The 21,637-nt window shown below is 36.1% G+C and overlaps 3 protein-coding genes and 2 pseudogenes across 6 annotated transcripts; 3 read left to right on the forward strand and 2 right to left on the reverse strand.

Annotated features, from left to right (window-relative positions):
* Window positions 1-609: 609 nt before the first annotated feature.
* Window positions 610-2,252, forward strand: LOC104704973 (UDP-glycosyltransferase 91A1 pseudogene; annotated as a pseudogene).
* A 2,659-nt stretch (window positions 2,253-4,911) lies between these two features.
* On the forward strand, window positions 4,912-7,864 carry LOC104702795 (RNA-binding KH domain-containing protein RCF3-like). 3 transcript variants are annotated; one of them, XM_010418716.3, is made up of 7 exons: window positions 4,912-5,780; window positions 5,901-6,344; window positions 6,431-6,697; window positions 6,801-6,938; window positions 7,010-7,206; window positions 7,324-7,435; window positions 7,517-7,864. In XM_010418716.3, exons 1-7 carry the CDS (start codon window positions 5,211-5,213, stop codon window positions 7,640-7,642), a joined length of 1,854 nt encoding a protein of 617 aa, XP_010417018.2. In that variant the 5' UTR covers window positions 4,912-5,210; the 3' UTR covers window positions 7,643-7,864. The 3 variants fall into 3 exon arrangements, 2 of the variants coding, with proteins under 2 accessions (XP_010417018.2, XP_010417019.2); XM_010418717.3 differs by having other exon boundaries at window positions 4,955-5,780; window positions 7,327-7,435; XR_015560848.1 differs by having other exon boundaries at window positions 4,963-5,780; window positions 7,044-7,206; window positions 7,327-7,435.
* Window positions 7,865-8,563: 699 nt separating this feature from the next.
* On the forward strand, window positions 8,564-13,939 carry LOC104702797 (kinesin-like protein KIN-14R). Its single transcript, XM_010418718.3, has 19 exons — window positions 8,564-9,026; window positions 9,200-9,504; window positions 9,596-9,767; window positions 9,877-9,947; window positions 10,047-10,230; window positions 10,370-10,479; window positions 10,583-10,682; window positions 10,763-10,849; window positions 10,934-11,110; window positions 11,194-11,467; window positions 11,554-11,715; window positions 11,817-12,032; window positions 12,121-12,158; window positions 12,244-12,407; window positions 12,490-12,732; window positions 12,814-12,879; window positions 12,964-13,089; window positions 13,179-13,244; window positions 13,341-13,939. Exons 1-19 carry the CDS (start codon window positions 8,795-8,797, stop codon window positions 13,815-13,817), a joined length of 3,270 nt encoding a protein of 1,089 aa, XP_010417020.2. The 5' UTR covers window positions 8,564-8,794; the 3' UTR covers window positions 13,818-13,939.
* LOC104702796 (dirigent protein 4 pseudogene) lies at window positions 13,824-14,738 on the reverse strand (annotated as a pseudogene). The gene is made up of 2 exons (XR_015562459.1): window positions 14,680-14,738; window positions 13,824-14,564 (listed from the first exon to the last, which is right to left on the reverse strand). The product of XR_015562459.1 is annotated as a dirigent protein 4 pseudogene (transcript).
* A 5,602-nt stretch (window positions 14,739-20,340) lies between these two features.
* On the reverse strand, window positions 20,341-21,492 carry LOC104789590 (uncharacterized). Its single transcript, XM_087458652.1, has one exon. It carries the CDS (start codon window positions 21,490-21,492, stop codon window positions 20,341-20,343), a length of 1,152 nt encoding a protein of 383 aa, XP_087314778.1.
* Window positions 21,493-21,637: the final 145 nt, after the last annotated feature.

Here is a 21,637-nt window from a genome sequence, read left to right on the forward strand (position 1 = left end):
GTAATAATCTCTAATTCTATCTATTCTCTATTAAAAATACTTTCCTTTTAATAATATAAATGTTATTTTCTAATATAAAATAATTTTATTTTACATTATTTTCAGCATCATTAACGAAGTATAGTAAATGACGTTTTAGAGTTTATTGGTTTACACATAATCTATATTTTCCTTAGTTTTAGCCAATCTTGTAGCTTTAAATTTGAAGGTATAACCCAAAAATTTTAATTTTTTTTTGCATGTGTTTACATTGTTTTTTGATGTTTTCAGTGAGATTGTTTTGTTTTTACAACAATGTTGTTTTTTTTATTATATAAAACAATTTTATAGTACATTGTTTTTTTCAGCATTATTAACGGAGTAATGACGTTTTAGAGTTTTTGGTTTAGACTTTAGAATGAATCTATATATTCAGATGTAAAAAAAAAAATATATGTAGTTGTAGCCAGCCTTGTAGGTATTGTTGTAGGTATATAGTATAGATATGACAAACCAATTAAATCTATAACAATTAAATATGACAAACTTTTACATGCATGGATAGCATTTGGCCACATGATTCCATATGTGAAACTCAAGATAGTTTCAGTAGTATGCACCACACATCTTACCTACCACGGGAGGTACTATTTTCACAATCATATATACAAATAAACTTATTTATGCTTCCTCGAAACGAAGATCTAGTTCTGTAGTTGAGCGATTATAACAAAGTAACAATGCCAAACTTAGAAGACAACAATGGAGATGGAGCAAAGCTCCACGTGGCCATGTTCCCATTCTTAGCCTTTGGTCACATGGTTCCATACTTGGAGCTCTCTAAGCTCATCGCTGAAAAGGGCCACACCGTCTCTTTCATCTCCACTCCACGTAACATCGATCGCCTCCTCCCACGGTTGCCGGAGAATCTCTCCTCCGCCATTAACTTCGTCAAGCTTCCACTTCCCGTGGTCGGCGACAACAAACTCCCGGAGGACGGCGAAGCCACCACCGACTTGCCTGTTGAACTTATCTCTTACTTAAAAATCGCTTACGACGGGTTGAAGTCTCCGGTGACGAAGTTTCTTGAATCTGCCAAACCAGACTGGGTTCTTCAAGATTTCGCGGCGTATTGGCTTCCTCCGATCTCTCGCAGCCTTGGAATCAAGACAGGTTTCTTAAGCGCTTACAACGGCGCGACGCTCGGGATTCTGAAACCGCCGGGGTTCGAAGAGTACCGTACTTGTCCGGCGGATTTCATGAAGCCGCCTAAGTGGGTTCCGTTCGAAACTCCGGTGGCTTTCAAGTTATTCGAGTGCCGGTACATTTTTCATGGATTCATGGCGGAGACCACCGAAGGAAACGTCCCCGACATCCACCGTGTCGGCGGCGTGATCGACGGCTGTGACGCCATCTTCGTACGGAGCTGTTACGAGTATGAAGCTGAGTGGCTAGGAATGATACAAGATCTTCACCGGAAACCTGTTATACCGGTGGGCGTTTTACCACCTAAAATGGAAGAAAAGTTTGAAGACACCGACACGTGGCTGACTGTTAAGAAGTGGTTGGACTCCCGGAAAACTAAATCCGTTGTTTACGTAGCTTTCGGTTCAGAAGCTAAACCGAGTCAAACGGAGCTGAATGAGATCGCTCTCGGTTTAGAGCTTTCCGGTTTACCTTTCTTTTGGGTGTTAAGGACTCGTCGTGGTTCGGGGATACCGAACCAGTTGAGCTTCCGAAGGGTTCGAAGAGCGTACGGCGGGTAGAGGAATGGTGTGGAGAGGTTGGGTTGAGCAATTAAGAACACTGAGCCATGATTCCATCGGTTTGGCCCTGACTCATCCCGGATGGGGAACGATAATCGAAGCTATCAGGTTTTCTAAACCGATGGCAGTACTGGTTTTTCTGAACGACCAAGGATTGAATGCTAGAGTCATCGAGCAGAAGAAAATTGGGTATATGATCCCTCGGGATGAGACAGAAGGTTTCTTTACCAAAGAAAGTGTTGCCAAGTCACTAAAACTGGTCATGGAGGAAGAAGAAGGGAAGGTTTATAGAGAGAATGTGAAGGACATGAAGGGAGTGTTTGGAGACATGGATAGACAAGATCGTTATGTGGACTCATTCTTGGATTATCTTGTTGCTCATCGTTAAATATTGTTATCATGTTTTAAATGGTCAGGTTTTATTAATTGTTGTATCAAGAATCTATCCAAAATTGGTGGATCACGAATTGTGGTATTGGATTTTCTTTTAAGAGTAATTCCTCAAAATACCACATTTTAAGTTTTTTCTTTTTTTCTTAAGACCATACTTCATTTTTTTTCAAAAATACACAAAAATTTTACTTTTCAAAAATATTACAAACATAAAAAACTGATTTTAAAAAGTGTATAATTTGTCTTTTAGGCTTGGGTTGATAATTTTAAATTTTAGGGTATAGTTTTTAGGAGTAGATTTTAGTGTTTAGGATTTAGTGATTAGTTTTTAATATTAAAACTTTAGTTCATTTTTGTGTTATTTTTGGAAATAATACATTTTACTGATATTTTTAGGAAAAAACTAAAAATTATATATATTTTCAAAAAACTTATTTTGATGGTATTAATGAGAATTGTTCATTTTTAATTCAATACTTCACACATTAGAAAAAAAATTCAGAAATTATTAAATTGTTGATAGAAAAATAGGAAATTAACCAAATTTTTTTTGTAAAAATGTATATAGAACACAAATCTTATTTGCAAAATACTCTATAACCAGAAACTTAAAACGACTACAGCCAACAAAACTACATAAGAAAATCTTACCGCTACAACAAAAAATTTACAGCCACAGCTCAATCTTTTTTTTTTTTTTTTTTTGTCATCACAGCTCAATCAATCAGCTTATATGTTTTGAAAAGAATAGAACATATCCATAAGAATAAACCCTTAAAAGGAAGAAAAAAAAACATATCCACCACAAGGATGTCCAAAACTTTGATTTAGTTAGAAAGAAAAGTCACTTGGACGGAACATGTTCCAGTTGTGTTGTCGGAAAGTGTTTAAGATTTTCAGCAAACCTTGAATACAGGACCAACCGAACAAACCAAAACAAAATGGTCGGAGACCGAACTATATAAATCGAAACAATAATATACTAGCTCATCAAGAGTCTTTGACTTTTATTTATTTTATACTATACTTTTAGTTAATCATTGATTGTAGTATTAAAGAGTGATCTTCTTTGTGATTAAGAACACAATCTCCGATTTCCTATTTTCTCTTGTTTGTGGGAAAATCCATTATTCCAAACTTTATGTACCATTTTCCTATTTAAGAAAATAATATTTAACAGAATAAGTACACATTTACTTAAGAAAACATTTGCGATTTGTAACCATATCAATTTGCGTATATGTTACCAGACACTACAGATATCAAAATCTCCTATATAATAAAACAAAAGTACACAACATCGTTTTGTAGACTATATAATTTTAATAATTTGGTTACAAATAGGTTATATATTAAGTTTTATATTATTTGTATAGTCTGGATTTATTGTTTCTAAAAATTTTAAAGAGAATATTCTAAAAAATCATTTGATATCATCTAACTTACCATATTAAATTCTTTTATTAAATTATTCAACAAATAATTTTTTTTGATATCTAACTTAACATATTTATATGTTAATTATCATTATACTTCACCTCTCATTTTTATATATGAGTCTACTTTGTGAAACAAATAAATTATCATATTATTTATTATAATTAAAAAATAGTTTTATTTCTGGATATACCATAAGTTGAATTTTCAAAAACAAATATTAATTATTCAATCTATAAAATATTCAAGTTTTAGTAATATTATTCTTTATAAATAATATCTATTGAATTAAAAAATTTACTGAGTAACAGGTCAAAATTTAAATATTTAAATTCAATTTCATACTTTTTGTTGAATTGTATAATTTTATATAATATAATAAACTTTAAATAATTTATTTTGAAATATTTTTAAAATATTGAAACTTGATACAAAAGTTAGAAACTATAAACACTCTAAATTGGTTTGTTATATCAATATCAATAATATGTCACTATAATGTGAAAGAATTTCAAAAAACCAAGTATATTAAAACAAAAAGTATAACAATATATTAAATTACTTATAATATAATAACTGCTTTTTAAAAACCAAATTCACAAAATCATATCTTATAATCACATTCAAGTCATGATGTAGAATATACATTGTTGAAATAACTCCACGTACATAAACTAATAAAACATATTAAAATATTATTTTAAAATAGAAAATATACAAAATTTTGTATAAAAATAAAATTTAACCAGTGTTATAGCACGGGTACTTATTTAGAATCATTAACAATATAAAAGTTACAAAATGAGTATATTTTTTCAAGTCATCATATTTAGCATATGATTTTATTCCATAATATTTTATCCAAAAAAACTTTTAAAAATAATCACATAAATTATATTTTATATAATAATTACAATATAAATAAAATAAATTTCAACCTGTGCTCTAGCATGGGTCTTAATCTAGTAAAGTTTTTTAAAATGTAGTATATAAAAGCATTAATGTATACAGGAATCAAAATCTACCAATAGAATAATTATGTTTATGATTTCTACAGTGTTCTAAACTTTTTATATAAACAAAACACTAAATTAGAAATTTTTTATCTAGAAACTTCAAATTTTTTGAAAAATGGATACTGAAAAAAAAATCCAAATATCTAACTTTTTGTTCTAGTGTTGGTTGTATTGTCCAAATAGACTAATTGCAATAAAAAGGTGTAGCGGGTTCACTAATTCTCTCCGCAATCACCTGCAAACGGCTACGGCATCTGACAAAACGTTTCCGTTTGCGTTTGCGTTTGCGTTTAAAATACTAAACTCGCAATCGCCCAAGTGAATGTTTCACCATTAAAAATCACAAATTTACGATTTGTCAAAACCCTTTTGTCCCATAATTAGCCATTTCCTTTTATAAAGAAAGAGACTTGAGAGATAAAATCTCTGCAAGAATCGTGGGAGAGATTCACGCCATCTCTGCAAAAAAAAAAAAAATCAAATTTTTTACTAACTAAAGAAATAAAAATCTGATCTTTCTTTTGTTTTAAAGTGTTTTCTCGTTCCCGCTTACTCCACCACCGTCAGACTTTGAGAGAGGCGTTTTTTTTTTTGTTTCTCACTTAAATCACTTCCCGTAATGAACAAACGCCGTGGAGTAACAACCGCCGTGACGAAACGCCGTCCGGTGATACACGTGTTACCAGATGAGACGGCTATACGAGTTGTCTGCCACGCGTCAGTAATCGGCGGCATAATCGGTCCGAACGGCTCCGTCGTATCGAAGCTCCGTCGCGAAACCGGTACTAAAATTCACTGCGAGTCTCCGGTTAACGGCTCCGACCACTGGGTTGTCTTCATCGTTGGTTCGACCGCGGTTGATAAAAGCGTTCTCTTGACTGACAGAGTCGGAGATTTCTCAGGAGGGGAACACGAAGATTGGGTGACTTGTGAGGTCTCCGCTGCTCAGTCGGCGTTGATTAGGGTTTTGGAGAGATCTTGGGTTGTTTTAGCGGCTAAAGATAGTGGCGGAGTTGTTGATGGTGAGGATGAAGAAGCTTGTTGTGGGATTTTGGCTGATCGGAATCAGATTGGTGCTGTTTTGGGTTTGGGTGGGAAGAATGTTGAGTGGATGCGGAGAGAGTCTGGTGCCATGATTAGGGTTTTGCCTCCTCCCATTTGTGGTACTAACACTGATGAACTCATTCAGGTATGTAAAGTTAAAGTCTTTAGCTTTTTGAAATACTTGTATTGGTAGATAAAGTTGATAAATTTGTTATGGTAGCTTTGGTTTTTTTTGATTTGTGAATGTCACTTGTTTGTGTATTAGATAACTGGAGATGTCTTGGCTGTGAAGAAGGCACTAGTTATGGTATCGACTTGTATTCAAAATAGTCCACCTCTCAACGGGTATCCACCGCCGCTTTGCAGCAAAACTTATGAGTCGTCTACTGATGGAAACTTGGAGGATCCACATTCTGAGTTTTTCCCAAATCTGCATTCTTCGTTGCCTAATGCTTCAGAGACTGCTGAAGGAGATAGACATTTGCCTTCACTATATGAAGAAGAAGGAGACAGGAGGTTTCAAGTTTCGGAAAATACAGAAGGAAAAGTTGTGTTCAAGATGATCTACACAAGTGTTACAGTTGGAGGCATTATTGGGAAACAAGGAAGTATTGTCAGAGCTCTGCAGAATCAGTCAGGTGCTTCTATTTTGGTTGGAGCTCCTTTAAAAGTATCCGGTGAACGAGTTGTTACCATTTCCGCACGTGAGGTATAGGTTCTTCTACCCTCATGCTCGCTGCTACGTTATTATCTGAGTTTCTTTGTTGATATTTAGTCACGTTTTTGTTTGTTTAGAACCTTGAGTCACGGTACTCTCATGCACAAAACGCTCTGGCTCTTGTCTTCGCAAGATCTGTTGAGATTGATGTTGAGAAAGGTCGGCGTCCTAGATTGCACAATGGTCCTTTGGTGAAAGCTAAGTTGTTGGTACCATCACAGTTTGCTAATAGCTTAATCGAAAATAGAAACAGAGAAGCAATCATAGCGACTGGTGCTCATGTGCACATTCCAGTAGGCGACCAGATTTTAGAGAGGATCTCAGAAAACGAAGTGGTGATTGAGGTTAGTGTGTGTTTCTTGTAAACAGTGTAAGCTTTTTTTATCCCTCAGAGATTGAGCAATTAACCGAGACTTGCTCCTTTTTGATTCTCTTGACTGTTTTTAGATTAAGGGAGAGTATAGTCATGTACAAAAGACCTTGACTCAAGTTTCCTCCAAATTACGGGAAAACCTCTTGCCAAAGAAGGTCCTCGGAGAAATGAGAGCTAGAGATACTAATCCATATCTGCAACCATCACAACAAGTAAGTGTGTTTCTTTCCTCCAAGCTAGACTAAGAGTTTAACTGCTTCCATCTAATTCAACAAAAACACAGAACGTAAGCAGAGGTGATTCTCTCTCGGTATCAGATAGTGAACAAGAGTTGAAGATGGTCAGAAGCAGTGCAGAAGTAATGAAACCAGTGGATTCTTTAAAGCTAACCAAGGTATTTAAAGTTGTGGATGACTTGACACAGGGAATGAAACAGCTTCAAGTTTCTAGCAATGGAGATGACTATTTTTCACAACCACGGTCTGTTTTTGTTTTTTTGACTATTTTTTTCTTTTTGTGTGTTTTTACCAAGTCTCGATCCATTTTGTTAACAATATTCTCAGTCACTAAAACAGAGAGTTGGTTTTTGTTTTGAAGCAGAAGTAAAGGTGTATCTATGAGAAAAGTAACCTTGGAGTTAGTAGTCGAGAAAGATGCTCTTGGTTCACTCTATGGTAGAGATGGCAGCGGTCTGGATAATCTCTCACAGGTACATAATTCATACCTTCTCTTAATATATGCCCCTTTAGATGCTAGACAATGAAGTTGATGGCTTCTTGCAAACCAATAGATTTCAGGAGCCAAAGTAGATGTAAAGGATCCTAAAGGAGTTGAAGCTACGGTCTTAATCAGTGGGAATCCTGAGCAAACCCGCACAGCGATGTCTTTGATCGATTCAATCCTTGCTGATCAATGAGATTGCCTTTAGCAGCTACTTTTTGGGGTGTTTCGTTTTTGTCTTAGTTAACCAATATATATGGTAAAACTCCACCCTTTTGTGACTCGTTTTGAAAACTAGCAGTTGTCAGAAGTTTATAGAGTTACATAACCTTGGAATTTTTTTGTATTCGGTGATGAAAACGTTTCGAAGGTTAATGTAACTCTCAAATCAGATATATAAAAAAGTATCATCTCCTAATCCTAATCGTTAATTACGAAAGATCATTTCAAAGATTTTGTAAAGAACTACTCCCAACAGCTAAAAACAACACTCTCCCGGTCCACGTCACTACCAATACCGGTTTAAGTTATCATATTACCGGTCTGATTTTGTTCGGTTTGGGTCTGTGGCCCATTTTTAATAAGTAAAGGCCCATTTGAATTTAACGAGCTTCATCTTTTTAAAAACTGTAACACTATAATCTGGGCAAAATACCCGGATCCGAAAATCTGATCCAAACCGTCCGAAAAACCTGACCTATCCAAAATTGTAGTATACTTAAACGGGTTCTAAATTTCTAAATTCGAAAACCCGATCCGAATTGAAATCCGATGGGATATCCGAATATACCCATATTATTAATATATAATAATAATATATTAGTAATATTTATCATTTTAATAATATAAGTGTCCAAAATATTCAAAATTTTAGACACTTTCAAGTATTTAAATTATATTTTAGTAAATTTGGATAAAATTTTTTTTTAAATTTTTAGATAGATTGAGTATTTTTTGAATAATTTAGATTAAATTAGATATTAAAATTTTGAGTTTTATGAACTTCGGTTAATCCGAATCCAACCTAAAATATCGATCCAAATCCGATCCGAACCTGAAATCTAAAAATACCTGAACGTCCTATACCTCTAAACTTGAAAATCCAAAAATCCAAAGTACCCAATCTGTACCCGGGTATCCGAAACGTCGAGGCTATAATCTTAAACGGTCGTCTTCATAAGATTTTCAAATTTAAAAAAAAAGAAACGCAGAAAAGGAAAAAAAAAAATCAAATATTCCTCAAGTCACGCCTTTCTCTTATCCCTCTCTCTCTTTTTATCATTTTCAAGTTCTTCATCTAAGAGACACAAATTTGATTTTCGGATTTTATTTACTGGGGATTACTACAATGGAAGATATTCAGATCGACGCTACAACAGCTCCGGCGGATCCATTACTCATGTCGCTTTGTTCACCGGAGATTCCGTATTCCCAATTCGTTAGTGATGCAACTGTGAAACTAAAGATCGGAGATACTTCCTTCGTCGACTCCTGTGAAGAAGATTCTCTGGGTGATTCAATGGTGTGTGATCCTAATTCGAGACTCGTCACTACTGGTTTCACAAAACCTCATTGCACAGGTTCGAATCCTCTCACTCTCGATTTCGATTTCAATTACTTGTTAAAAACCCTAGGTTTTTATAATTGATTTTGTTCAATTTGTCTTCTAATTACGCTAGGGTTTTTATAATCGACGCTTTTGATTGATTTTGTTCAATTTGACTTCTAATTTTTTGGTATTGGTGTTGAGCAGATGAGACTATTATGTTCATAAACGCTGGAGGAGATGATGATTCGAAGGTGTTATTAGATTCGGCATTGAAAATACTCAGAGACACTTATTTCGAAGGAGGTGATGTGCTGAGAACTGAGGAGGTTATCGTTGAAGCCGGAGACTTTCCGTTCCTTTATCAGTCAGCGCGTGTCGGCAACTTTAGCTACCGGCTAAACAATCTTGTTCCTGGAGAACACTTGATCGATCTCCATTTCGCTGAGATTATTAATACTAATGGACCTAAAGGGATAAGGGTGTTCAATGTCTATGTTCAAGATGAGAAGGCAAGTAGAACTTACTGGATGATGATGGTTTTTATATGTAGTTATGGATTGAGATTTGTGTGATGCTGAGATTAGTGTTTTATGTTTGCAGGTGTTAACTGAATTCGATATCTTCTCGGTTGTTGGCGCAAACAGGCCACTCCTGTTGGTTGACTTAAGGGTCATGGTGATGGATGATGGATTGATCAGGGTAAGGTTTGAAGGAATCAATGGAAGTCCAGTGGTTTGTGGGATTTGTGTGAGGAAAGCGCCACAGGTTTCAGGTATTCGCTCAAATTTTGTGTTTGCTTTTTGTAATGATCTTTGACTTGTTAAGGAAGTATCTCAAAGTTTAATAGTTTCCAACTCATTGGTTGCATTGTTACTTTACAGTTCCAAGGACATCACAAGATTATATTAAGTGTGAGAACTGTGCTACAGAAATAGAGATTTCTCCCAGACGGGTACTGTTTTAACTAGCTTGCTGGCTCTTATTTCCTAGTATCATTATTAGTGTTATGGATTACCTAAGCTTCTACTTCTTTATGTTGATATTTGAGCAGAAGAGGCTTATGCGAGCCAAAGCTCATGACAAGTATGAGAAGAAGATAGCAGAGCTTTCTGAACGATATGAACATAAGACAAACGAGTGCCACGAAGCATGGATGTCACTGACCTCTGCCAATGAGCAACTAGAGAAAGTGAGTATGGAACTTGACATAAAGATGTACGAGGCACGCTCTCTAGGTAATGCAGAACTTGGCCTATCTGACATTTGGTTGAAAGTGGGATAATTCCCATCAATGTCAATCCAAATTTGCTACTGTTATATCTTTTTTTCTGACGGAGGTTTTCTTGCTTTTGATTTGGTGCTTACTTGAAACAGACCAAACTGTGGTAACACAAGCTGATTGTTTGAAGAGTATCACTAGCAAGTATGAGAATGACAAGAGACATTGGGCCACTGCACTAGATACTCTACAGGAGAAAATAGAGGTAGCCGTGTATTTCGATATATACTTTGTTGTATCAGAGTCTCTCTGTAACATACATTTTTAAAAATGATTCTTTTGTGCTTTATGAAACTGTTGCTATGCAGATAATGAAAAGGGAACAATCTCAGCTATCACAGGAAGCACACGAATGCGTGGAAGGGATCCCTGAATTGTATAAAATGGTTGATGGAGTTCAAGCACTCGGTGAGTTCTACTAATTTGGTTCTGAAGATAGGGTTTATAAAGGCACTTTCATGAACTAATATATCAACTTGTAAAAACAGTTTCACAGTGTGAGGATCTTAAGCACAAGTACAGCGAGGAACACGCGAAGAGAAAGGAGCTGTACAACCATATACAAGAGACTAAAGGTATCATTCTTATCTTATATTGGTTTGCTTAATTCTTCACATCGTACATACTACATCACCATTAGTGATAGCATCTTATCTCAGGCAATATTAGGGTTTTTTGTCGATGCCGCCCTTTGAACAAGGAGGAGACATCAACTAAGTCTGCAACAATTATTGACTTTGATGGAGCAAAAGATGGAGAGCTTGGTGTCATTACAGGAAACAATTCCAAGAAAAGTTTCAAGTTTGACAGAGTCTATTCACCGAGAGATGGTCAAGGTAGTGTATATTTCATGGTTAATTTAGATCATTAAGTATAGATAACACTAATAATTAACCAAGTTTCTATCCTGATCTTGCAGTTGATGTCTTTGCCGATGCTTCTCCTATGGTTGTCTCAGTGCTCGACGGCTACAATGTTTGTATTTTTGCATACGGGCAAACAGGAACAGGAAAGACGTTTACAATGGAAGGTACTCCACAAAACAGGGGTGTCAACTATAGAACCGTCGAGCAATTATTTGAAGTTGCTAGAGAAAGGAAAGAGACAATTTCATACAACATATCAGTTAGTGTGCTTGAAGTGTACAATGAACAAATAAGAGACTTGTTGGCAACATCTCCACCATCAAAGAAGTAAGACTTCTTTCTTTACATAATTAAGTTCAAACCACAAGGATTGCTTGATCTTAATCTTTTTTTTTATGTACTTTACTACAAAGGTTGGAGATAAAACAGTCCTCTGACGGATCCCATCATGTTCCTGGATTAGTAGAAGCAAATGTGGAAAACATAAATGAAGTATGGAATGTTCTTCAGGCTGGGAGCAATGCAAGGGCTGTTGGATCCAATAATGTGAATGAGCATAGCAGCCGCTCCCACTGGTATATATGAATCTATAGCACTTGTTTGAATGTTTCTCTTTCCAACATACATTTTTATCACATTATGAGGGTTGTTTAATACAGTAACTTCATCTTTGCAGCATGCTCTCTATAATGGTAAAAGCAAAGAACCTGATGAATGGTGATTGCACAAAAAGCAAGCTTTGGCTTGTAGATTTAGCCGGAAGTGAGAGGTTGGCAAAGACTGACGTGCAAGGTGAGCGTCTGAAGGAAGCACAGAACATCAATAGGTCGCTTTCAGCTCTCGGGGATGTGATTTATGCATTGGCAACAAAGAGTAGTCACATTCCATACAGGTTAGTCTACATAATTATCTCTCTCGTCTCTGTGGGGAGCTTTATATACCCTTCAATGCTTTAACATTTTCCAATTACAAACTTTCAGGAACTCAAAATTAACTCATTTGCTTCAAGACTCACTGGGTAAGAATATTCATGACCTCTTAGGTACCAATCTGTAATTACACTGTGCATTTGGTAAAGTGGTGTGTATGTGAAAATGGTGCAGGAGGTGACTCAAAGACGCTCATGTTTGTGCAAATCAGCCCCTCTGAGCATGATGTGAGTGAGACTTTAAGTTCACTCAACTTTGCTACTCGTGTAAGAGGGGTTGAGTTGGGTCCGGCAAGGAAGCAAGTTGACACTGGTGAGATTCAGAAGATGAAAGCGATGGTATGGCCTCTACAAATTTCTTTTTCTTCCTGGATTGTGTCACAGGTTTTACTTATTGCTTCTTCATATATCACTTCTAAAGGTGGAGAAAGCAAGGCAAGAAAGCCGAGCTAAAGATGAATCCATAAAGAAATTGGAAGAGAACATACAGAACCTAGAATGTAAGCACAAAGGAAGAGACCACTCATACAGAAGTCTCCAGGAGAAGAACAAAGAACTTGAAAGCCAGGTTGATTTGCTGAATAACCAATCAGAAAAACAAAGCGCACAGCTCCAAGAAAGACTAAAGAGCAGAGATGAAATTTGCAGCAATCTCCAGGAAAAGGTTCGTTCTCTTGTTTAATTCTGCTCAACATTTCCTCTGTTACCATTTTATGGCTAACAGGTATCATTTTTCCCATTAAAGGTCAAGGAGCTAGAATGTAAGCTCCGGGAGAGACACCAATCGGACTCTGCAGCTTACCACCAGAAGGTTTCCTGAGCTCGATATTGATGTTACATTAATTTCATTCTGTTTTTCTGAGAGTTACCAAACTTCTTAAAACGATGCCTGCAGGTTAAAGATTATGAGAATAAATTGAAAGATTCTGAAGAAATTTCCCTTGTGTGGCAACAGAAGGCCAAGGATTATGAGAATAAGTTGAAAGAGTCTGAAGGCAACTCGTTTGTGTGGCAGCAGAAGGTTAGGGAAGACTAATTCAGTCTCAAACTTGTTATCTTTTTTATTTGGAAATTCTCACCATGTCTCTCTTCTATTCTTACGCTGTCCAGATTAAAGAGTTGGAGACAAAACACAAAGCCGAGCAAAGTCAAGAAGCAGTGTTACTACGACAGAAGGTTTGTTTCATGGATTGTCTCAGGATTTTGTAGCTTCTGATTCCCCATATCACTAAGAGTGTTGAGAAAATTGGGGTTTTGTGTTTTGTTTTGCAGATTAAAGAACTTGAAATGAGACTTAAGGAGCAAGAGCAGCATATACAACAAATGGCAACAACTAGAGAATTCCCTGATGTTGTGAATGCTACTCCTAATGAAGTGAGAACCTGCTTCAAAGACGACAACTTTGGCAATGAGAATATAGAATCCAACAACAACATCCTGACAACATCAAACCGTCTCAAGATCAACAAAAGACATGATTCATTAAATCTCAATGAGATGACTAGAAAGAAGAGGGCCTCGAGAAGCGGCGAAACAGAGAACAACGGTGATGATCCTCATATGAAGGAGAAACGGATCAGGAAATCAGACCCACCAAAGGTTCTCTCCAGAGTAGTCAGACCAACAAGACCAGCTTCTGGTTCATCAAACCCAGTCCCTGTGGCTCATAAGAGAGTTATTAAAAGAGAACAACAAGAAGCTCCGGTCGGGAAAGAGAGAGACCCCAAGAAGAAGATCTGGTCGAGATAAATAATATAACAAAAGAGCATAGAGAAATTCTTAATCTCTTGTGATTCTCTATATGATTCTCTCTCTGTATGAACTACAATACTGATTTCTTTTCTTAAATTTTTCAAAGACATCCAAAGCAACATAGTTATCCATAGACCATAGTAGTATTAAATCTAAATGTTGTTAATAATGATAGAGAGTGACATGGTACTCAACGATTGCATCGCCATTGGTCAAGTTAACTGAGTATGTATTGAGTAGAGCCACTCCTCTAGCCTCCTAAACCTTCCTCGACCTCCCACAACGGCGACCTCCCTCTCTTTCTCCATTATGGTGTTCCTCGAGAACACGGCGAAAGAACTGCCGTTAAACTTGCCGGAGGTGAATCCGAAGTCGACGTACATGGTTAACGTGGGAACATCTTTTCCAGAGGAAACGTACATCCCTCTAGCGTTCCCTATCTTCTCAGATTTCGGGTCCGGTCCTACGGTAAGAGGGTCATCAACGGCGAAAAGAGAGCCGAAGGGTGACGGAGAAGAGCTGTTGTCTCCTCCGGTGAGGGTAGGCTTGGCAATGAGGACAGCTGATGCGTTTGGGGATGTGAGAGTGTCGTGAAAGAAGAAATGAAGATTGGTGACCACTTCTTGTTTTGGTGTGAATGGACGAGTTTTTGAGTAGTATTCACCGAGTGCGAAGGTGATGCATAGATAACGACTAAACCCAACAATTCCTGTTCTCTGACCCATTCTCTCTTGTCTATAGATCCTTTTTGTTTTACATGTAATAATGTAACAATATATAAGAACAAACAAAGATTGCAGTTGCGCTTTTAAAAATATTACTCAATAGGGTCAGACTTTGGAATGATTTGGAATCACACCATTTATTGATTTGTTTCCCCCTCGGTCTATGATTTACATTAAATGGTTCTGTGATCCCAGACCTTAGAGTAAAAAAACAACATGTGTAAAAAAAAGATTATCACAGCACTGTAAAAAAAAAGAAAAAAGTTTTTGTTGAAAAACTTTATAATCTTATTATATAAAATTATATTTTACAAAATATATTAAAATTTGTTGTACGTTATTTATAAGTTTTATGTTTGCTATAATGTACAGATTTATATCCATTTACAAATCTTTTGACACATGTCAAATTAGCATGTATATGAATCAAGTTTGACCAAACGCATATATTAATCTTTTTTTTTAGGTCAACATATGAATCTTACATATTCTAAACTGAAAAAGGATAAAGTAGGAAAAAAATTTGGTTTTAAAAAATAACTTTTTTTACCTTTCCATGAAAAAAATTTTACCAATAGAAAAAAACTGAAAGCAATATTTTTGAATAAATTATTTTGTTAGATGAAAAATATGAGACGATCTATGTTTATATAGAAGTGAGTATTTACAAAATTTAGAATTATAATTAATTGTATATTTTCTTTAATCCATTTCTATTTTTTTATAGAATTAATAACTTAAAATTAAAAATAAGTAAATAATGTTATAATTTCGAATTTTATGAAATATATCTATATATATAATCTCCTTATAATTATTAAAAAAACTTTTAATTTTTGTAATTTTTTGATAATTATCTTTTTACATTATTAATATTATTTAAAACAAAATATTTTGTTTTTTTTAATCTCAAATACCTCTTTTAAAATATTAAATTTTACACATGTCAAAATCTCAAATTGATATAAACTTCACACATGTCAAAATATATTTTTGTAATTTTTTGATAAGCATCTTTTTACATTATTAATATTATTTAAATCAAAATATTTTATTTTTTGTTGTAATCTCAAATCTCTCCTATTAAATATTAACTTTTACACATTTCAAAATCTCAGATTGATATAAACTTGACACATGTTAAAATCATGTTAGTGGCTAACTTTCATAACCGAACTTTATATAATAAGATTTTATTTCTTAGTAAAAGATTAGTTTATAAAGAATTTAGTTGAGGCTATAAAGGTTTGGAAATTTTAAAGTGGTTTTGGGATTACGGATTTGGTTTGTAATTTTTAGTTTTTGTGTTAAAAACTGAAAAATCATTGAAACATAGATTTTCGTTTTTTGTTTGAAAATTAAGAAAAAGTTAAAACCATCAAAATCTAGATATTTCCTATTTTTTTAAAAGAACATCATTTTTTCTCATAATCTTTATTGGCTATAAAGTAGATTTTTGGAAAATCTAAAACTAAAAACAACTTCAAAATGTACAACCATTCAAGGTCTAGAAAATCTACAACTTCAAAGTCTTTATAACACTAGAAGAAAACAGGCCATTTGCCACCCTACTATAGTCGCTCTTTAGTCGCAAATAAGGGTTTTGCGACTACTTCGCGACTCTTTTCGATGGTCGCAAAAAAACGGTCGCAAAATATGTTGGTCGCAACATGGTCGCTTATTTGCGACGGATTACAGACTCTTTTTTATAGTCGTATATTTGCGACGATACTGTGACTATAATTGGTAGTTGTACATTTCCGACTAAACTGCAACGAAGTCTACTTAGGGACAGTTTTGTGACTACATATAACAGTCGTATGTTTACGACCGTATTGCGATTAACGGTAGAGTCTGGGTTTAGCGACGGATTAAGGACGACCTATTAGTCCCAAAAGGGTTGCAAAGTCTGTTTTAGTTTAGTAGCAGTTGAGTCGCAAATTAGTCGTTTATTATTGCGACTATGTTAAGACTGTTTTTGTAGTCGCTAAGGAGTTCGTTTTTAGTAACTATTCTGCCACTATTTTGTGAATTGGTTTAGTCACAAAATAGTCACATTTTGTGAATTGGGTTAGTCACAAAATAGTCACATTATTTGAATTCGTTTAGTCACAAAATAGTTACATTATTTGAATTGGTATAGTCACAAAAGAGTCACATTTATTAATTGGTTTAGTCACAAATCAGAAACGTTTTAGCAATCCTAATTGTGATTAATTTGGGAATTTCAAATGCTAATAATCAAAAGGAATGATGATTGAAACTACCACACAAGCAAACTTATCATCCAAAACAAAAAGATCATCCTAAACATCCAAGAAACAATATTCAAAAGCAAGTTCATACATAAAGAAAAGGGGAATTAGAAGTTTAGTTGGAAGAAGTATTAGAGGTAGGGGTTTGTGCAGCTGGACTGGAGGGTGGTGTGGTGCCTCCATCGATGGGTTGTGCAGTGGTTGTAGGCGTGATAGCTGGTTGGGTGGCTGCAGGAGGAGGAACCGTAAAAGCTGAGTATTCAGGAATTTTTTCAGAGATGAAGAGGACAAGCTTGTTGATCACAGCTTGAGACTCTCGGTGTTCCTGATCACGTCGTGCATTCTCAGACTCATGTTCAGATATCTTGCGCCGAAGTTGATCTTGAAGCTCCGCAAGAGTTGCTGCAGAAGAGCTCGCATAACTCTCTTTCCTTTTTCCTTTCCTTAGTGTCTCAACAAGTGATCCAAGGCCAAATGGGTTACCTCTGTTATCTGTTTGAGTACACTAAACCAAAAGATAAACATTCGCTAATCAGCACAAACCAGATAACCAAATGCAGAATCAACATCAAATATTCTAGGTTCCTAAGCACAGCTCATTAAACAAATTTAAGAAAACCAGGAGACTGTTAATCTAAGAATAAACATCAATCATCATTCACATTAAGAAACCAAAATTGACAAAGAAAAATCACACACAAAAGACAAACGAATTACCTCAAGGAAGATCTCATTTCTTTCTTTAAGGGAAAGAGTTCGATGTGTTGAACTCTCTGAACCATCTGGACCATCATTGTCCGTGTCAGTTTGTCTGTCTTCTATGGTATTCTCATAGGTCTCAGCAACTTGTTTGGCTTTTTGATCCACAAATGATCCATCTGGCCGAGTTTGTGTTTTAAGAAACACTTCGACCAGTGATACAGGACGCCCCAGCTCTTCCTCCTACAATGATAGTGAAACACATTAAATTATGAAAATTTTAGAAAAACATTAGGAGCTTAAGTGGCCGTGAGAGCATTAAATTATGAAAACATTAGAAAAACTTTGAGGTGAAGTGGATGGAAAGAGAAGTGTTACCATTTCTTGATGAATTTGTACATATGATTTCTGACCAGCTAAGTGTTTGTGCACTCCAAGGCCTCCACGGTCCGAGTTTCTGCAATGAGAAACATTCTCACTCCTCTCCATGGCATCAGGGGTGTTCCAATATTCGCACATAATAGGCCATACTTTATCACCAATCCATGGTGGTTGTACACCACTCCTCCTAACTTGACTGACAATGCCTTTCATCCTGCTCTTTGCTATCTTCAAGAAACCTTTTTTAACAAGCTCAGTAATCCCGATATCCCAATTATACTTCCGCTACAATAACACAAAACATTTAAGTTAGCAAATTGACCAATTCATTTATATAGAGTTAAGTGTTTAAAGCATTGTCAAAACTATAATTTGACTTACCGCAAATGTCCTGAAGTATCGCTCTTGAATGTGTTGTGGAGTAACCTTCCAACTGTAGTAAGGCCCATCAAACTTTCTCCTTAAGATTCCAGCAATGACTCGAGAAATCTTTCCTTTGTGCCGGTTAAACCTGTTACATTAATTGAGTAAGTCTACTTGAAAATATGAACCGATAACCTATTGAAACTATTGAATATCTAATAACAACCGTTTACTGAACAACAAACAACAACAAACAACAAACAACCAATTAGTGAACCTATTACCGCAAGAGGAGAGAGTGTTACCGAGTATACTTAAAGATCAAACTATTGAACACATTCATGCTTTTAAGATTCTATGTGACATACCGAGTATACTTAAAGAAAAATTACAAGAGGAGAGAGTTTTTATACCATAGAGTTTCGACTCCAGGGATAGGATGCTGAGACAGGAGTGGTAGATGTTCTCGGCCTGGAAGAGCTAGCAAACCATCTAACAGATCTTGGTAGTGATCGACATTTTGATTAGGGTTTTGTTCTTCCTCGTTTGCTTTGTCGCCGTTATCTCCCTCTGGAACAAGCTCCGGTTGCGGTTGAGGGTGAGGAACAAGAAGAGGCGCTTGTTGAGGAATCGGAGGCGGTTGAGGGTGAGGAACAGGAAGAGGCGCTTGTTGAGGAATCGTAGGCGGTGTAAGTATCCTCCGTGGTGGATGACTACTCGACGGTTGATTTGTCCTCGACGGTGGATGACTACTCGACGGTTGGTTTGTCCTCGACGGTGGATGACTACTCGACGGTTGGTTTGTCCTCGACGGTTGATTTGTCCTCGACGGTGGATCTGTAGTCGGCAATGGACTACTTATTGGCGCTGGATTTGTCGGGGGAAACTGTGAAGGACAGCTTTGATGTGAATGGGTTGCAGACTGTGTGGCAGAGTCTGTGCGTTCAGAAGGGTTCGACGAATGAGAAGAAGATCTGCTAGAATTGAAGATTCGGACACCGTTGGCGGTTCTGCCACCGCGACCTCTGGAAGCAACCTTGGTCTTAGGAGGCATCGGATCGACGATTGAGAGAGAGAGAGAGAAGAAGAAAAAGATTTAAAGAGAAAGCGATAGAGGATTGAGAGATTGAGAGAGAAGGAGAGATCGATGTGTTTGAGAGAGAAGGAGAGTGAAGAGGTTTGAGAGAAAAAACCCTAGATCGATTGAAAAAAGAAAATAAGAAGTGTTAAAACGTTTAAGTGTTTGCCTAGTTATTAACGAACCGACGTCGCAATGTAGTCGCAAAACAGTCGCACTATAAAATTTTGGGGAAAAAAAAACGCGTAAATAATTAGACAAATTTCACAAAATTATTGGTGGGAACATAAACCGCCAAAACAGGGTGGCAAAACAGTCGCAAAAACAGTAGCAACAGTAGCAAAGCAGTCTCAAGACAGTTGCAAAGTGGTGGCAAAGTGTTACTCTTTTGTGACTGTATTTTACTAGTCAATTTAAAAGTTTGATTTTCACACATTAGGAGCTTATTTGCATCCATACATCACTCATACTAGTAGTAAAGAGTATATAAAATAGGAAGAGTATGTAAAACATTGCTTTTAAAACATAAGAATTACATTTTCCTAAAGTCCTACACATTCTTCCATGGTGACATGTTTTTACAAAGATGGCTTTGGAACATATGCATATGTTCATTGTTAACATTGAAATTTATGACCTTAAAAAAGTTTTAGTTACTAAATTCAGTCAAATACAAGTATAAATGTATATCTAAGGATGTACATACATCTCAAAAATGAAATTTAAGATACAAAAATAACAAGAGTGGGAAAAGAGTCGCAAAACGTTGCTAATTCAGGTGTTAGTCGCTTATTAATCGCAATTCGGTTGCAAAGCAGTCTCAAGACAGTTGCAAAGTGGTGGCAAAGTGTTACTCTTTTGTGACTGTATTTTATTAGTCATTTAAAAGTTTGATTTTCACACATTAGGAGCTTATTTGCATCCATACATCACTCATACTAGTAGTAAAGAGTATATAAAATAGGAAGAGTATGTAAAACATTGCTTTTAAAACATAAGAATTACATTTTCCTAAAGTCCTACACATTCTTCCATGGTGACATGCACATCCCAGGAGGCAAGTTGTATGGAGTCAATATCACTGGCCATAATGAATGGTGTTTCGACATCCCAAAAGGATTGAAACCATCTGTACATAATCCAAGATAAACATTGCGCGGTTCTGCTGCAAATGAGGGATGCAATTGCTGAAAATTCTTCCACTCAGCCGCATCTGAAGGATGACACATTAATCCCTCCTTAGAGCTGTGCTCAGCGTGCCATCTCATAAAAGCTGCAGTCTTCTCAGATTGGTACATTCTCTTCAGCCTTTCCGCAATCGGTAAATACCACATCTTACTGAACAGTATTCTTGTTCTTCCTTCACTAGCCTTATACCTTGGTTTGCCGCAGAACTTGCAATGCTCCAACTTCTCATCATCTTTCCAAAAGAGCATACAGTTATCTATACATACATCATATGTACGACACGGTAATCCTAGCTTTCGCATCAAAGTCTCCGTCTCATAGTATGAACCGGTTGCCTGATTACCCTCTGGTAAATACTCCGTAAACAGTCCTGTCCATGAATCCATACAATTTTCAGACAAATTGTAGTCGACCTTATTGTTCATGAACCGAGCTGCCAACGATAACTGCGACTGCCCTTCCCGACATCCATCATACAGTGGCGTGTTTGCAGCAGCTAGCATATCATAAAACCGTTTTGCTTCTTGGGTGGGTTGTTCATGAACATGATCATTTCCACTTTCATGTTCATGATACTCGTTATATGGTACAGAACCATAAAATGCATCATTCACCATCCCAACATATATATTCTCCCCATCCAATCCTATTGGTTCACTAGCACTAGCATAATCTGTATTATTAGCATAATGACTACTAGTTCCCTCCCCAACAACATCATAATCTTCACCATGTTCATACCATACATAATAGTTAGGCATAAACCCCCTACTTAGCAAATGATTCGAAACAGAGGCAGATTTCAAAGACTTCGAATTGTGACATACTACACAAGGGCAGTAAAACCTACCTTTGCTATTTTGTGCATGGCTACAGGCAAAATCGATGAACTCTTCCACACCCGCCGAATAATCCGATGAGATATGATTAGTGAACAGATCGATCCGATTGTACATCCATGCTCTTGAAGGATTGTTCCACATTATTATTATTTTTTTTTTCTCTCTTTTTTTTTTTTCTTCCTCTCGATTTTTTTTTTCTCTTTCTCACGTTTTTTTTTTGTTTCTTAAATGAAAGAAGAAGTGGTGGCATATATATAAGAGAAATTTTGCAACTGTTTTGCGACTA

The sequence above is a fragment of the Camelina sativa genome, chromosome 7, assembly GCF_030686135.1.
Source record: "Camelina sativa cultivar CO46 ecotype springtype chromosome 7, ASM3068613v1".
Taxonomy (NCBI): domain Eukaryota; kingdom Viridiplantae; phylum Streptophyta; class Magnoliopsida; order Brassicales; family Brassicaceae; genus Camelina; species Camelina sativa.